At 45.3% G+C, this 15025-nt stretch overlaps 1 protein-coding gene across 1 annotated transcript in view; it reads left to right on the plus strand.

Annotated features, from left to right (window-relative positions):
• Positions 1 to 13349, plus strand: part of PPM1D (protein phosphatase, Mg2+/Mn2+ dependent 1D) — a gene marked incomplete at its 5' end in the record, with an annotated part of 18957 nt that extends 5608 nt beyond the window's left edge. The window contains 4 exons of the mRNA XM_005424389.2: positions 1363 to 1487; positions 7443 to 7633; positions 8635 to 8874; positions 11946 to 13349. Of these exons, the coding sequence (XP_005424446.2) occupies positions 1363 to 1487; positions 7443 to 7633; positions 8635 to 8874; positions 11946 to 12476 (1087 nt within the window). The remainder of the gene's footprint in view (positions 1 to 1362; positions 1488 to 7442; positions 7634 to 8634; positions 8875 to 11945) is intronic.
• Between the last annotated feature and the right edge of the window lie 1676 nt (positions 13350 to 15025).

Raw genomic sequence — 15025 nt, forward strand, 5'->3', positions numbered from 1 at the left:
CCTGCAGATATTTGTGTCTCTGCAAGGTGGGAGTTAATCAGGGGCAGTTTTGCTGTAGGTTTTCAGGGTGTTTCTCAGAGCTTGGAAGTCTCTGAAGGTGCAGAAAACCATTCCCTGAAACTTAGTATTGACAGGAATGGTTAATTTAAAATTTTTTTTTAAATTTTTACTGGTGCTCTTCCTGTTCTTCCCAGGCTGGCTGTGAGGCATGTGGTGGGAGTGAGGTGGAACTGCAGCTGTGCTTGGGAATGCCTTGTCTTTCATCAGAGCAAACTGGGAACACTTAATGAGAGAGCATGAGGGAGTCTTCCATTAAAATGCCATTTTCCCAGTAACAGTCTGAGTGTGGGATGAGTTTTTTTTTCCAATAGTGAGCTCTGTGTGGTCATCAGCTGTACAAGTGGATGAGATCAGGTTTTAGGATGTGGTGTTTGTGACTTTGCTGTGCTCTGGATGGAGCAGAACATGCCCTTGTTGTTAAGGCCTTTGAAGTGTCAGGAAGTGCATCTTGAATGGCTTCAGCATGAGGAATCCTGAGGCTGTTCCAGAGCTGCTCAGTTTCTAATTACCAATGGCTGTTCCTTGGATGAAAGGAACTTTCAAGTATCCAGTTCCTAACTTGGTTGGGACCAAGCTTTGCTGGTTCCTGGTTTCATTAGCTCTTACTCCTTGATGGTTCATACTTGTTCTTCTCTCTCCCCTGCCTGACACAGCTGCCCCAGTTACTTGCTCTGCAGCTCCTTTGACCCTGCAATGCCACCTGGGAGAGCTAAAGCAGTGCTCAGTGCCTCAGGTGTTCACATGCAAATGCAGAGCTGTTCTCCCATCTCCTGCTTCCTGCACACACCAGCCCAGGACAGTTCCTCTTTTGTGTCTGCCTCCTGTTGGTGTTCCTTCCATCAAGCAAATCCTTTCAGGAGGCTGCTCCTTTCTTTGCTGTTGTTTCAAGGACGCCATGCTGCTCTGTAAGCCAAATTTTGGGAGATGGAGAAGACTGAAGGAGGAATTTACACCTGAGTGAGCTGGTGTTGATGGTCCTCATCTGAGGGAGGCAAATCCAGCTCTGCTCTGACTTTGACAGATTAAAAAGACACTCTTGCATATTTTGTAACCAGCCAGAATTTCTTCCAGGTCTTCATTGCTTTTTATTTTCCTCTGCCCTTCATCTCTCACTTCTCCCCTCTATATGGAACTATGGAAGTGCTATCGTTCCCCCTTGGCACTATATGGAACTATGGAAGTGCTATCGTGTGTTTTGAAATAGGAACTTGCCATCATTATTACCTCCACATTTGCATATTGACCTGGTTTTCCTCATTGCTCACTGCTGTTGCTAACCCCTGTCCCTGTGTGTGCTTGCAGTGTGATCAATAAGTCCGGGGTGAACCGTGTGGTGTGGAAGAGGCCCCGGCTGAGCCACAACGGCCCCGTGCGCCGCAGCACCGTCATCGACCAGATCCCCTTCCTGGCCGTGGCCAGAGCCCTGGGTGAGTCCTCTGCTCAGCTCAGCCCCTGGACAGAATGCACAGGGCTCTCCTTACTTGCCTTCTCAGAGTCTGAGCCTTGAAAGTGTGTTTTTAATGCAATTATACTGTGTTTTTTGAATAATGCTGTGATTGGGGAGAGGTTAAAAAGAGATTAAAATTGGGGAGAGAAGAATGTGACTTCTAACTTTCAGGGTTTTCAGTGTCAGCCCTACAAGGATGGGATTTAATTTTACCACCAACTAGTCAAAAATTACAGTCCCATTATCTCAGTAAGAAGGAGACAAGTGTGCTCTCCCTCTTGGAAACACACAGGGCTTGCACGTTTTCATTTGCACCAGAAATGAAGTTTTGCTGGATGGTGTATGAATTGCTTCAGTGTTTCTTTTGTGGAGAATATTTTTTTTTTTCAGACTTGGCATAGAATGGGATGAAAGTCAAATCTATTTAACTTTAACTTGCCTTTATGGGAGCACTAGAAATGAGAGGAGCTGTCTTTGAGGAGGACCTCATTCCAAGGACAGAAAGGGATATTGCAGGACTAGAAATTGTCCTGCAATATGCTGTGAAGATTTTTTTTGGGAAGTACTTCTTAACTGGATTATTGAGTATCTCTTACCCATGAATGTTAGTGCTTCTGGTAATTTTTCTCCTTAAATTCAATTGCAGAATGCCAGTCTTTGGCTGTTCATGTTCTCTCCCTTTGTGCAGTGAAGAATTTTCTGTGCAGGTACACCCAGCATAGGTTTGGTTTGATGGGATTGTGGATTTCCTTGCATTTCCCTGTGCTGGAGTTCCTGGCTGGCAGCTTGGCAGCCCCTGGCAGTGCTGTCAGTGCCCCTGGGTCAGCTGGCAGTGCCCATGGGGACAGGCTGTTCTGGGAGCCTCATTCCAGAGCCTTGCTGTGTCTGATTTCACAGGCAGGAATAGCTGTGCCACAGGGATTTGTCCAGAGTTAAGGAGAATTTTGCAGTGACAATGAACATGGAAGAGTCAGCTGTGTGTCAAGCAAGGAATCACAGGTGCCTGAAAATGAAAAATTTTAATTTTAAGGACTTCTGCTCAGTATCTGAAAGTCTTTTTGTGTCGTATTTCAGCTAGGATAGAGTTTATTTTGTGGTCAGGAGAACTGACTTGAGAATTTAAGTGAATCCTTTGGAGCTAATAGATGAGTAGCAAAAAAACCTTCATCCCCTGAGCAGCACACCCCTGTTCCCTCCTGCAGGACAGGGGAGCTGTTCTCCTGGATTGCAAACTGTGAACACTTAATTTTGGTTCATCTTTTGTTCCTGGGATTGTAAATTTGCTGCCTGTCTAAAGAGCTGCCTGGGTTTTGATCTGATTGCTCCCAGCAAGCTGAACAGAAGGATTTGGCTGGGGTTTGTGTGCAGATGGGAATTCAAGGAGCCATGCATTTGTTAGCCCCCAGTGCATTCTTGGCCAGCAAGTGCATGAAGAGAGGATTAATGGAGAGTTTTCAGGTCCAAAAAATGGGGACACCTATCTCTTATCAATTCTGGGATTTGAAAGCTCAAACCTCGTGCTGGGACAGCCTCCCCTCCTGCCTGGTCCCAACCTGGGTAAAAATTTTTAGCAGGACCACAAGAGAAACTTAGAGTTGGGAATTCATTATATTTAGAATGGGGGAGATTATCTGATTAAAACCCCTAAAATTTAGATTGTAAATGGTGTTTTAAGTGTCTCTCTCTTACAACACTTTAAAATATTTTTATGTAGTCTCATCCTCCAGTCTCTAGGTCTAGTGCACTCTTAAGGAGTTGAGGAAAAGTTTTGGAAATATCAGGAATAAAGCACTGTGGAAAAGCTTCACTCAGCCAGCAGAAAATCCTGGTGCAGAAGAAATCTTTGTGGCCAGATGAATTCTGTTGAGATACCCTCCCCCATTCTGATTGTCAGAAGTGCCCTTCTGCCCTAAAATAAGCATTTGTGGTATGCACAGTGGCTGTGTTTGAGTATTTAAATAATGCTTGATTTATTTATAGCCCCATAACAAGTCAGAAATATTTGGGCTTTGTGCTGTCCCTGTAGAGCATCTCTGAGATGCTTTAATGCACCCAGCAGGTTTCTGTGTGTTCTGATAAACCATTTCAAGCTGTAGTTCTGTGTTTTCACAGCTACTTCTGCTGACCTTTTCTGGGCAATGAGAACATGTTTTTGTTTTTTTTTTTTTTTTAATACTGATTTGCCTTGTAATAGATACTCTTGAATCTGTGCTGAGGGATTGCCTGGCACTGCTGGAGCTGTTTGGGAGGTGTTTAAATGAATGAGTGATGAAACCTGAGCCAGGAGCCCGTTGGTTCAACCACTCCCTCCTGTGGGAACACGAACTCTGCTTTCCCTGGGTTTTTATGTAGGAATAGAGCAGACTCACCCCTGTTTCAGGTGGAGCAGCCTCCACCACGCAGGAATTTCCTGCTGCCCTCTAGGAGCAGTTCTGTACCACAGCAGGGAATCCACGTGGAGCTGCTGCAGGAATCTTTGACAGGGATAGGGAAGCTGTTTTCCAGAACATCTGACTGGATGCCAGAGCTGGTTTGTGAAGCTCTCTGAATGCACATTCCATGAAATCCTGGAGAAGAGGCTATGGCTGACCTCAAGTGATCTGAGGAAATTGCTGTGTAAGATTTTAGGGTTGTTTACATGCATTTAACTGTTTTTGAAATTAAATTACCAAGCAGAGTGGGCACAGCTGCCACTCAGTTTTTCCTTCCTGCTCCATTGTAGGCCATGAACCTGAATCACATGGAATTGTAGAAGTTATATTTACAGCAATTTCCAGCTTCTATTGATAATTGTTTTTCTGTTTTATCTCTATAAAACCAGACAAACTTGGGGTGCATTTGGGATTCTTTTCTTGTCCTCAGGATATCTTGCTGTAGCTTGTACAATTTTCTTCAGCCCTGAGACAAAATAATAAATGTGCAGTGCCAAATGCAGTGTGTGCTTTGCTGTGGGATCTGTGTGTAACACACATCCTGTGAGGGCACCTGTGGAGAAAAACGTTGATTTTAAAAGCTCTGGGATTAATCAAACTGAGGTTTTATTTTGGACTGAGTTATGAAAGTGAAGTTTTCTTTCCTCTATTAAAATCAAAAGCCCTTTTTATATGCAAAACAGCATCTCCAGCAACTGAAATGAAAGGCTTGATGTATGTAATTTCTGGACATGCTTTAGCTCTAAGAAGGCTTTGGGTTTAATCCAATCCAGCCCACTTACGTGCTGGGTGTTTTTGTTTGTAACTGCCATTATTCCCTGGCAGCACTTGACTTAGAAGTGGCTTTGTTGTTGTATTTTATAAGGTAACAGTAAGAGAGACTGCATAGTTTGATATATTCTTACAGGCAGCTAAATTAGTTTCCTGCTCCTTTAGTATCTGATTTCAAACATTATTTCATTTTGTGAGGTGCAGTGTAGATCTCTGTATATTATTCTGGTTTGAGTCAGGACTGAGAAACAGGTTTTTCTGGAAGATACAGAAGGAACTACATTAATAACTTTTTTTCTTTGGTTTGGAAAAGAAATATGCAAAGGAATACTCCCAGTGTGTAAGTTTTTAAAGAACAAGATTGTCAAGAGTTTTGTAAATGTTTGGGTTTTAATTCAGAACAAAAATAGTCTGGCTCTGAAATGGAAGCCTGAGAGCCTGGCATTGCAGCCTCTGGCTCATCCCAGAGGGTCACTGCTCTGTCTGCTTGCTTTGGAACACAATTAAAGACTTCAGAGCGCTCTGAAATGCTCAGGGAAACTCTGAAATGCTCAGGGAAACGTGTTCTGTGCTCTCTGGCTGCTCTCCTCTCCCTTTGTCCTTCCCAGAGTTGTGACAGAGGCTGGCACAGAAAATTCCTCTGCAGGCTGGTATTGCTGGGGTGTTCAACTCTCCAGCTGTGCAGGGAGGAGTGGGGGGCACAGCTGTGCAGGGAGGGGGCCACAGCTGGGCAGCAGCTCCCAAAAGCTTTGCCTTAGGCTGGGGAGCTCTGCCCTTCAGGGAAAAAATGAAATAAAACTATAAATGTCCTTCTTCCCATGGGCTGGCCTCGGTGGGCTCAGGGTTGCAGGGTCTGTGGGGTCTCTCTGTGCCCTTCAGAAGTTTGTAATCCTTGGAGCAGCCCATGGTGACATTCCCAGTTATCCCTGTGGGGATCTTGGAGCAGATCCCCTGGAAGCAGGGTGGTGATGGTTTGGCTGTTTCCTGGGGAAGGGAGCAGATGGACAGGATGACACACGTGCTAAAGAACCCAAATTAATGAACATTAGGTTATTTTTATCACCCAGCATAGTGTTTTTAATTAAAAAAGCGATTCAGCTAATAACATTTTGTCATTTCTCCTACGTGAGTATGAACAAACTGGAGGTGTAAAATCACTGTATATATTGCTGCTTTTTGGCTTTACCTGCTGTGGGCTGACAGCGATGTGAGGAGTGCAGGAGGACTTTCCCTGGCAATTCACCTGCAATCATTGCTCAGCTCTCGTGTTACAGTGTTTATTTTGATCTCGCTGCCAGCTGGCTTTGTGGGGAGCCTGTGGCAGCCGAGTGCACCTCTGTAGGAGCAGGCTTGGCTTTTAATTAGCACTCATTAGCAGCGTGTGCTTGTGGGGCTGCGGAGAATCGGGGCTCTAATGAGGATGGGCTGCGGTGGAGTGGGGTAATTCAGTTGAAGTATTCCCTTTTCTGCTTCTGGAAAAGTCTTTTCAACTGGTTGATAGCTTAGGGCAAAGCTAATGGAGGCAAGGAGGAAGACAAAAAGCTTATTTATTGTCTTTAAAAGGGTGCTGATGGATGTGGAAGAAGCTCCAGGCTTTGTCCAGCAGAAAGCAAAGGAAGAGCCTGACAAAACCTTACTCTTGAGTTGTTGAGCTTCTGTTTGCTGCTTAGCTCTGACAGTTCAATTAATTTCTGCTTTTAAAGCTGTGTGTTCTGCACAGAAAAATGTAGCCAGTGCTTGCAAGTAATAATAATGTTACTTTTTGCTGCTTATCACCACAGGAAGCTGTTTGTGAACATGGAAATAAATTTTTAAAAGAGGTGTTAGGGCAAATTGTTATTCTTGATTTGAAGGTCTAGCCTTAGAAAAGGTTTTTAATTTTTCAAGTGTACTTGATAAATAGAATTGAAATAAATTGATGTGGAAATGCATTTTTCTGCTGGAGTGGTTTTTACTTGAGGATGGTTTGGAGGGAGCTCTTGAACCGGGGGCTGATTTGATGCATTGTTCAGCTTTGTTTCTGGTGAGGTGACCCCAAACTCATTCACACAGTGGGAGAGGTTTAAAAATAGCCATGTTCTCTGCACGAGGCCATGCTGGGGAGAGGCTTGAGCTGCTCTTTGCTGCCTCCGTGCTGGAGCCCAGGCCAGGCCCTGTTCCTGTGGCTGCTGTCCAGCTCCCAGCCTTGGCACGGGGTGGTCCTGCCCCGTGTGGCCCTGCAAGGGATGCTCGAGCTGTGGGAGGACAAGGAATGGCAAAGGGAATTGAACAGGGAAAAGGCTTTTCAGGCTGCTCCTTTGCTTTTTGCTTTGTGCTTTGTGCCTGCCCTGTGGCACCTGCACACTCGAACATTTGCACGTTTGGTGTGGGATCAACAAAACCAGGTTTTACTTCTGTTTAGGGAGAGCTCAATGAATTCAGGTGGGTTTTAGTTTGGAGAGTGGTTAAGGTTTCGCCATTTTCTAGGTATTAATCTGTTTCATTTCTCCTTTTTCCACAAATACTTGTTTTAAGAGAGTAGAACACCTCTGATTACAGCTTGGTTTAGTTTAAAGAGGATTAGAAGGTGGCAGCAGCTGAGCAGTGACTGGCTGGAATTTCTTTATGTTCCTGCTGGTGACTCAAGGCTGATGGTGATGGATTTCCTGGGAAGAAACATTTTTCTCTCTTTTCCAAGAGTGAGATTTCTCATGTGTTATGTAACAATTCCAACCCATTTTCTGCTTTGCTAGGTGATCTCTGGAGCTACGACTTCTACAGTGGGGAGTTTGTGGTGTCCCCCGAGCCCGACACCAGCGTGCACACCATTGACCCCCAGAAGCACAAGTACATCATCCTTGGCAGTGACGGGCTCTGGAACATGATCCCCCCTCAGGATGCCATCTCCATGTGCCAGGATCACGAGGAGAAGAAATATTTCATGGTGAGAGCAGTGGCCAGAAGTCAGTGTGGAAATTTCATCCTTGTTATCTCTAAAAATTGTTCAGCCTGGTAGGGATGGAAAGTACCCCCCAGAGTTGGTGGGGTTGAGGCAGATTGATGGGTTTGCCACACCATAAAAGTTGTTACAATGTGGCTGATGGTAAATACCATGGGTGTTAACATAGTTTAAATTATTTGCCTTATGTTTTGGGGAAATTTGACTGTCAGGGTGTTGTCTGTGAGTAATAAAAGAGATAATGAGTTTCTTCTCTGCGGAAGTTACACAAAACTCTGTCTGAACGTTAAATTTATTTCACATTAAGGTGCGTGTTATAATGCAGGCTGTTTAGACTGAATTAAATTATTCTCTGATTTATTTTACAAAACAGTTGAGAATTTATATTGGAGCATCAGAGAGTAAACACTCTGCAAACCCCATGAGGGACTTTGCAAAGCCTGTAGGTTGTGTTCCAACCTCTGACAAGCTGCTGCTGTGTTATGAGCTCTTTATGGTGTTCAAAGTTCTGTGTGTATGTGGAACATGCTGCAAACTGACTTAGAGGTGGATTTGAGCAGGAAGATGTGTTTTAATTGGCATTTCTGGGGGTGCTTTGTTTTAATTAGCATTTCTGGAGGTGCTGTGGGGTGTGGTTTGTAGGGGTGTGTGTGGCATGAGGTGCCTTGGGGGTGACTCTGTGTGATGCTCTGTGTGACAGTGTCCCCTGTGTGTCCCCAGGGCAAGGTGCAGCAGTCCTGTGGCTCTGTGTGTGTGTGTGGTGGCTCTGTGTGACACTGTCCCTGTGTGTCCCCTGTGTCCCCAGGGCGAGGCACGGCAGTCCTGTGCCTGGGTGGCTCTGTGTGTGTGACACCCTGTGTGACACTGTCCCTGTGTGTCCCCTGTGTCCCCAGGGCGAGGCACGGCAGTCCTGTGCCCGGATGCTGGTGGCTCTGTGTGCGTGGTGGCTCTGTGTGACAGTGTCCCCTCTGTCCCCATGTCCCCAGGGCGAGGCACGGCAGTCCTGTGCCCGGATGCTGGTGGGCCGGGCCCTGGGCCGCTGGAGGCAGCGGATGCTGCGGGCGGACAACACGAGCGCCATCGTCATCTGCATCGCGCCCCTGCGCGAGCGCGGCCGCTGGGACGGCGACGAGGAGCTGGTGCTCAACCTGGCCGAGGGGCCCAGCTACAGCAGCCCTGACAGCAGCAGCCTGCCCCCCTCCCGCTGCTGCACGCCCCCCCTCAAGGTAAGGGCTCTCCGGGCCCCCTTCTGCCTCCCCCGGCTCCCTGGGGCGATCAGGGCATCGCCAGAGATTCAGAAATACTCCTGGAAACTCCTGAGCTGTCAATTTGCAATGCTATTGCATGTTTATATTTTTAATTTTGAATTTTTAATTAATTTCTAATTTTAATTTTGAACTGCATATGTCTAGATAATCTCTTACTGAGATTGGCTCAGTTGGTTAAAACATGGTGTTGCCATTGTGGGTCTCTTCCAGCTTTGGATATTCTGTGAAAGCTACAGTTATATCCTCAGTACTTCTACCTGCAAAGGTTTGAGGGCTGGACCAACTTTTAACAATGTTTATTGAAAGACTTTAACGCTCTGCCTTTGGTGTTCCAATGTATGAATTCTCAGAATTGCTGCTGGTTGTTTATTGGGGGCTGTTGATCTGTGCTCCCTCCCTAATGTGGAAGAAATTAATACTGTTATGTTATGCAAACCTTGAAATGCATTGTTTCTTAAAGTTTTCTGAGGTCCTCCCCAAGATTCAAGGCAGCCTTTTGAGACAGAGAGGAAGCAGAGTGGGGATCAGAGGTATTAAAAAACCATCCAACACACCCCCTTAGAAAACAAGGCTGGGCTGCAGTTTCTCTTCCTGCCTTGCCAGGTGCTTGTGTAGCTTGCCCAGCCCAGGGACTGCAGATTGTGAACCTGTTCCTGACAGGGCATGCTTTGATTTGGGTTGGCTTCGTTGTGGTGGTGTTGGGCTTTTATTTTATTTTTTTTAAGGTTAAATTGGTTCCAACATATGTTGTTGTAAAGAACATTTTCTTTCTGTACTGGGAGATCTCATTATCTTCCTTTGGTTGATTTGATGTTCTTTGTTGAAGCAGAGACATCATAACATAAGGTCTTTCTGGAGGCTGCAAGTTTGAGTTGTTAACATAAAGCAGAGCTCTTCAGAGGGTTTTTGTTTTGTTGTTTTGTGGCTTTTCTTCCCCCCCTTCTAGGAACTGGAGTGTAGTTATGAGTGGCTGTTTGTTTCAGTAATTACCAGCTGCTCCTGATTTAAGTCACTGTCCTTTGATGTTCAGCAGAATCTTCAGATAATTGTCCTTTGGGCAAAGGAAAAGAAAGCAGAAATTAGAAAGGGAGTTTTAAACATTCCCTTGGGAGAGACAAGCTGCTAATAAAATGGCAAGCTTCAACTTTGTCTCCTCCCCTTTCATCTAGTGGAGCAAAATCCATGGAAAGAGCTGTAAACCTAACAAAATCTTGAGAAAAAAAATTAAATTCTGAGTGCTCCTAAAATTTTCAATCACAGTTTCTGTGAGAGAAGCAGGGGTGGCCTTGATGCCTGACAGCTGCTACCTGCCAAAACAATTAATTCGGAAATAGATGGAAACCAAAGTTTCTTAATTAAACACACGTATTTCTTAATTGCTTGTCCTTCTGGCAGCAATTACTAATACCAAATTAATTTCAGTGTTCCTGAGGCCAGTGAGGAAGATTGATTGGATTGTTAAGAAATTCAGTTGGTGATTCGTGGTTTGTTTTTCCTGTTTTGTTCCATCACTCTCCAGCAGTCCATCCTGTGCCTTTCCTTGCCTTCCCAAAGCCTGCTTCAGTCTCAGCTGTTTGCACCAGCAGGAGATGCGGGGAAAAGAGCCACAACATTAAATGTCTTGCACAATAAAAACCATAAAACTAAGTTTTATGTGACACCATGTCAGAAATTAAATGGAGCAGCTGAAGGAGCGTTGCCAGAGCTGCTCTGTGTGTGTGATCTGGTGTCCTTCTGGGTTCTGCAGCAGCTGAGATGGAGAATAACCTTTAAAATTCCATTCATAAAGGTCTTCCCTCTTGTGTTACTAAATGCAGTAAAGGAATGGTATCTAAATGGTTTTGTCCACACATGGGCAGCCACAGAGGAGTGGAAAACCAGTGTGGATGCTGGGAACAATCCTGATTATCTTTTCTTTTGGAGTGCATTGTATTGAACCTGGAGTTGTTCTGGGTTGTGGCTTCAGAAGCATCTGTTTATTCACCTGAGATGTGTCCCTGAGTGATTCAGCTGTGTGCATTTCAGTCTGCAGCACATGATTTTCTTAAAATAATAACTGCCATTTGCCTTCCACTGGGGGAGTGGAGTGTGGCCTTGAAATTTACTTTTGAAGGACTCACCGAGTAACCAGGGACAATTACAATTAAATCTTTAATAAGGTCAGAATTCCTATCTTCAGGGTGCTGCATAAACACTAATTTTCATAATCCCCCTATGGATAGTGAGAGCAAGTATTGTCCCCATTTTCCTGTTGGTAGAACTGAGAATGAGGCAAAACCACCGAAGAGATGAGGGTCAGAGTTTAGGAAGTGCCTGGTTCCAGGCACCTCAGTGCCTGTGCTGCCCAGGAGTGGCTGGATGTGCTGTGAGGGATCCATGGGCAATAAAAAGTGTCACTTTGCACACAAACAGGAATATTTTTAGGTGGCTGACACTGCCCCTCTGTGTGGGTAGCTGAGGAGGAGTTTGTCCAGCCCTGCTGACCTGGTTATGCAGTAACTGAGAGTGCTGGACATGGCAACGGTCAGGAGGCTCTTGCTGCCCTTTGGCCACTGACCACACATAAATCAGAGGGCAGTGCCTCGGTCAGGGTCTGGTGGGGAGTCCTGGCTGAGCGTGGAAATGCTGCTGAGGCTCACAGAGGTTTCAGGTACTGCTTTTCCCTGAGTTCCCAGCAGCTGCCTGCAGATCCCTCGGTGTTCTGCAGCTGCAGTTCACAGCCCCAGCTGGAATTGTTTCCACCTCTCAGCAGGGAGAGAAGCTGAGGCTGCTGTGGAGTAGGATTATCCTGCCTTTGATAAGGTTTAGGGAAATTCTCAAGGTGCCACACACTGTCTGCACCCTCGTGGGATAAAGTCAGTGCCTGGCAGTGTCCAAGGGCAGGTGGGACAGGGAGTGAGCTAGGATGGTGGAAGGTGTCTGTGCCCATGGCAGAGTTTGGAATAAGTGATCTTGCAGGTCCTTTCCCAATCACTCTGTGATTCTATGGTTATATTTATTCCTAAGTATTTTGTTTCCTTTTCCCTCAGCTCACAGAAGATGACCCCTGGCCACGACTGAACTCTGCTGAGCCCATTCCTCCCCTCCTGCACAGCAACATGCTCTCAGAAAAATACCTGGAGCTGCCAAACGAGATTGCCAAAAGCAATTTACCTTCCTCAGGAGGAACCCCGAAGGATTCAGCCCCGCAGGAGGAGAAGTGCAGCAAAGCCCTGGCGTTGAGGCTCCAGGAATCCTACAGCAATGGTTTGTCGGTCAGCCTCTCCCCTTCCAACTCGGACCAAAAAGGCTTCAAGGTGTCCCCTACCGGGCACGGCAAGGCGCAGGACGCGGAGAGGACGCCCGCGGGCAGCTTTAAGCGGACACTGGAGGAATCCAACTCGGGCCCGGCGGTGAAGAAGCCGCGGCGGGGGCCGGCGCGGGGCCTGGGGGAGGGCGCGGCCGGTTCCCCGCAGCGCAGGAGCCCCTCCAGGCTGGCCATGCGGCGCAGCCTCCGCGGGCAGAAGAAGCTCAGCAGCTCCCTGTTCCACCCGCCCCGCAAAGCCCTGTGCGTCTGCTGAGCCTCCTCTGCAATGCGTGCACCACTTGGAAGCTCTTCCCCTTGATTTGTTTTGGTTTTTTTTTTAAAGTAGGAACTTTTTTTGGTATCCGACAGCTTTATCCCAGCCTTGTACTTGCTTGTATTATAACTGTGAATTTTGTAGATGTGTAGGGTATAAGTCACTGTAAAATGTGTGTAAATTTGTATTCCTTCATATAAATGTAGTCTCTTTTCTTCCTTGTATAATTGTTACTGCGGGGCTAAGCCTTGTTTTAAAAAAAAACAAAAACAAAACAAAAAGTAAAATTATCCTTTTTGTTAATTTACTAAAGTCATCAATTTGTATACGCTTCTTGTGAGGAGAATTTCACAACTTTTTAACTAAAGTAAATTATTAAACAGAATGGAAGATATGTATTTTCGTAGTCTGATACGTTCCACCTAAAGTGTGTCTTTTAGAGAATACACTAGGTCTATATTTTGGTTTTAAATTTTAGATTTCTCTACTCAGAAATGAAATGTATGTGGAAGCAGAGATTTGAGTCTTGCTTTACACACCTCAGTGTCGATTTTATGTTAATTAAAATACTATGCAGTATCTTATTTAGTTGTATTTTTTGTAACAATAATCGTCAAAAGTATTTAGCAAAAAAAGTGTGTTTTAAAAACTCCAACTCCCCAGAGCATCCCACAAAGCCATTCCCATCCCTGTTCCAAATGATGGCATTTTCTCCAGGCATCACTGCCCTCCTGAGATGTGTTTTCTGCTATTCCAATACCAATGGTGCTGCTAATACCTTTCAACACAAGTTCTTAAATTATTTTATGACTATTTTCATTGACTATGTGGACCATGTGTATGTTCACCTCAATAAAACACATGAAAATTTGATGGGGATGCTTTTTATTTTTTAATTTTTATTTCAAGCTTAAGTTCTGGTATTTATTCAGCAGTGAAATATGAATTTATTATTACAAAATATTCATATTTATCTGGTATTCATTAAATATGTGAATACTCTCCCCTTTCTCACTGTGGCTTAGGAAACAAGACACCCCAGTTAGATTTATGACAGAGCTGATCTTGGCACTTTATGCTGAATGTTTAACTGTGGCAATATATTAAATTTTTAAAATTTTATTTTGATGGGAAAGCAGAAGGGCAGTACTTTATTCCAGGATGGTTATTTGTAGAACCCAGTTCTTTACTGCTGGAACAATAAAACCTGGGTTGGAAGCAGGCCTGCTATCTATATGTGTTACCATGGTTACAGAAATCCCAGGGGATTTTATTCCTGAAAATATTCCCTTTCATCCATGCTGGGAACACAGCACTGCCTCAGGAGATGAAAGAAACAGCCTGTCCAAATTGGATCCTGCAAGGATTTATTTCTGTGAAACTTCAGTTCATAAAGTTTTGTTGTGATGTTGAAATTCTGCCCCAGATGGGGAGGAAAGGCTGCAGAGGCCACAACTGTGTGGGGCAACCGCCTGGCAACAACCTTAGCAACAATAATAATTACCTGTTTTCAATTAGTCTGCACTGAACCTTCCAAAGAGTGACTGTAACACCTCGGTCAGATGACTGTGTTTCTACTAATAAGGGAAATATGCAAAAGAAAAAAAGATTTATAGTGAATTTCCCAGGGTTTTTGCTTGACACAGAAGCAAAATTTAAGTTTCCATAGAATTCTGCTGCACTCAGAAATGTGAGCCTCATTGAAGTTTCCTCAAGCAGTTATAAATTTGGGCTTCTCCACCTTTTGGCTTTTCTTTTTTACTCTTTATAGATTAATCCAACCCTACAATTTTCCTGGGGAAGCTGCTGGATGATGGTCAGGATTAACTGCACTGGACAGAAAGTTCCCTGCTGATGGAAACGGGCAGTATTTTACTCCTGGGTATACTTTGTCCACCTCTTTTATCATTTGACTTCTCTGAAAGGAATATTCAAAGATAAGACAAGGGAATTTACACCTGGTAAGTTCACAGAGGCTCCTTTGGTAAGATCAAACCTGAGTTCCAACTTTTTCTTGCGAAATAAAGCTGTGATCTGTGCAAACCTGCTCACAGGCACTTGGTGGATGTTTTCAGTCACTGTTTCATTCTTCTGGTATGTGGATGATGGCGTTGTCACAGGAGTCAGGTGCATTCCCAGAGCAGGTCACCCCCTCCTGACCTGGTGCCACTGTCTGGAAACCTGAACCAGGGCCCTGTGTGTCAGCCTGAGGCATCTGGGCAGTGCTGGGCACCTGTAAAATAAATCACACCCTGGGCTGGGCTGGAGGAGAACAAACATCACGGGCAGGGACACCTCCCACTGTCCCAGGCTGCTCCAAGCTGGCCTTGGACACTTCAGGGATGGGGCAGCCACAGCTGCTCTGGGCACCCTGTGCAAGGACCTCAATTCCCTCATAGGGAACGATTTCTTTCTATAATCAAAATCCACCCTCCGGCAGTGTGAAGCCATACCCTGTGTCCTGTCACTCCAGGCCTTTGTCCAAAGTCTCTCTCCATGGCTCTTGGAGCCCCTTTGGGGCTTTTGAGAACGCTCCTCAGCCGTGTCTC

Source organism: Geospiza fortis, unplaced genomic scaffold (genome assembly GCF_000277835.1).
Source record: "Geospiza fortis unplaced genomic scaffold, GeoFor_1.0 scaffold538, whole genome shotgun sequence".
In the NCBI taxonomy this organism is placed as follows: Eukaryota; Metazoa; Chordata; class Aves; order Passeriformes; family Thraupidae; genus Geospiza; species Geospiza fortis.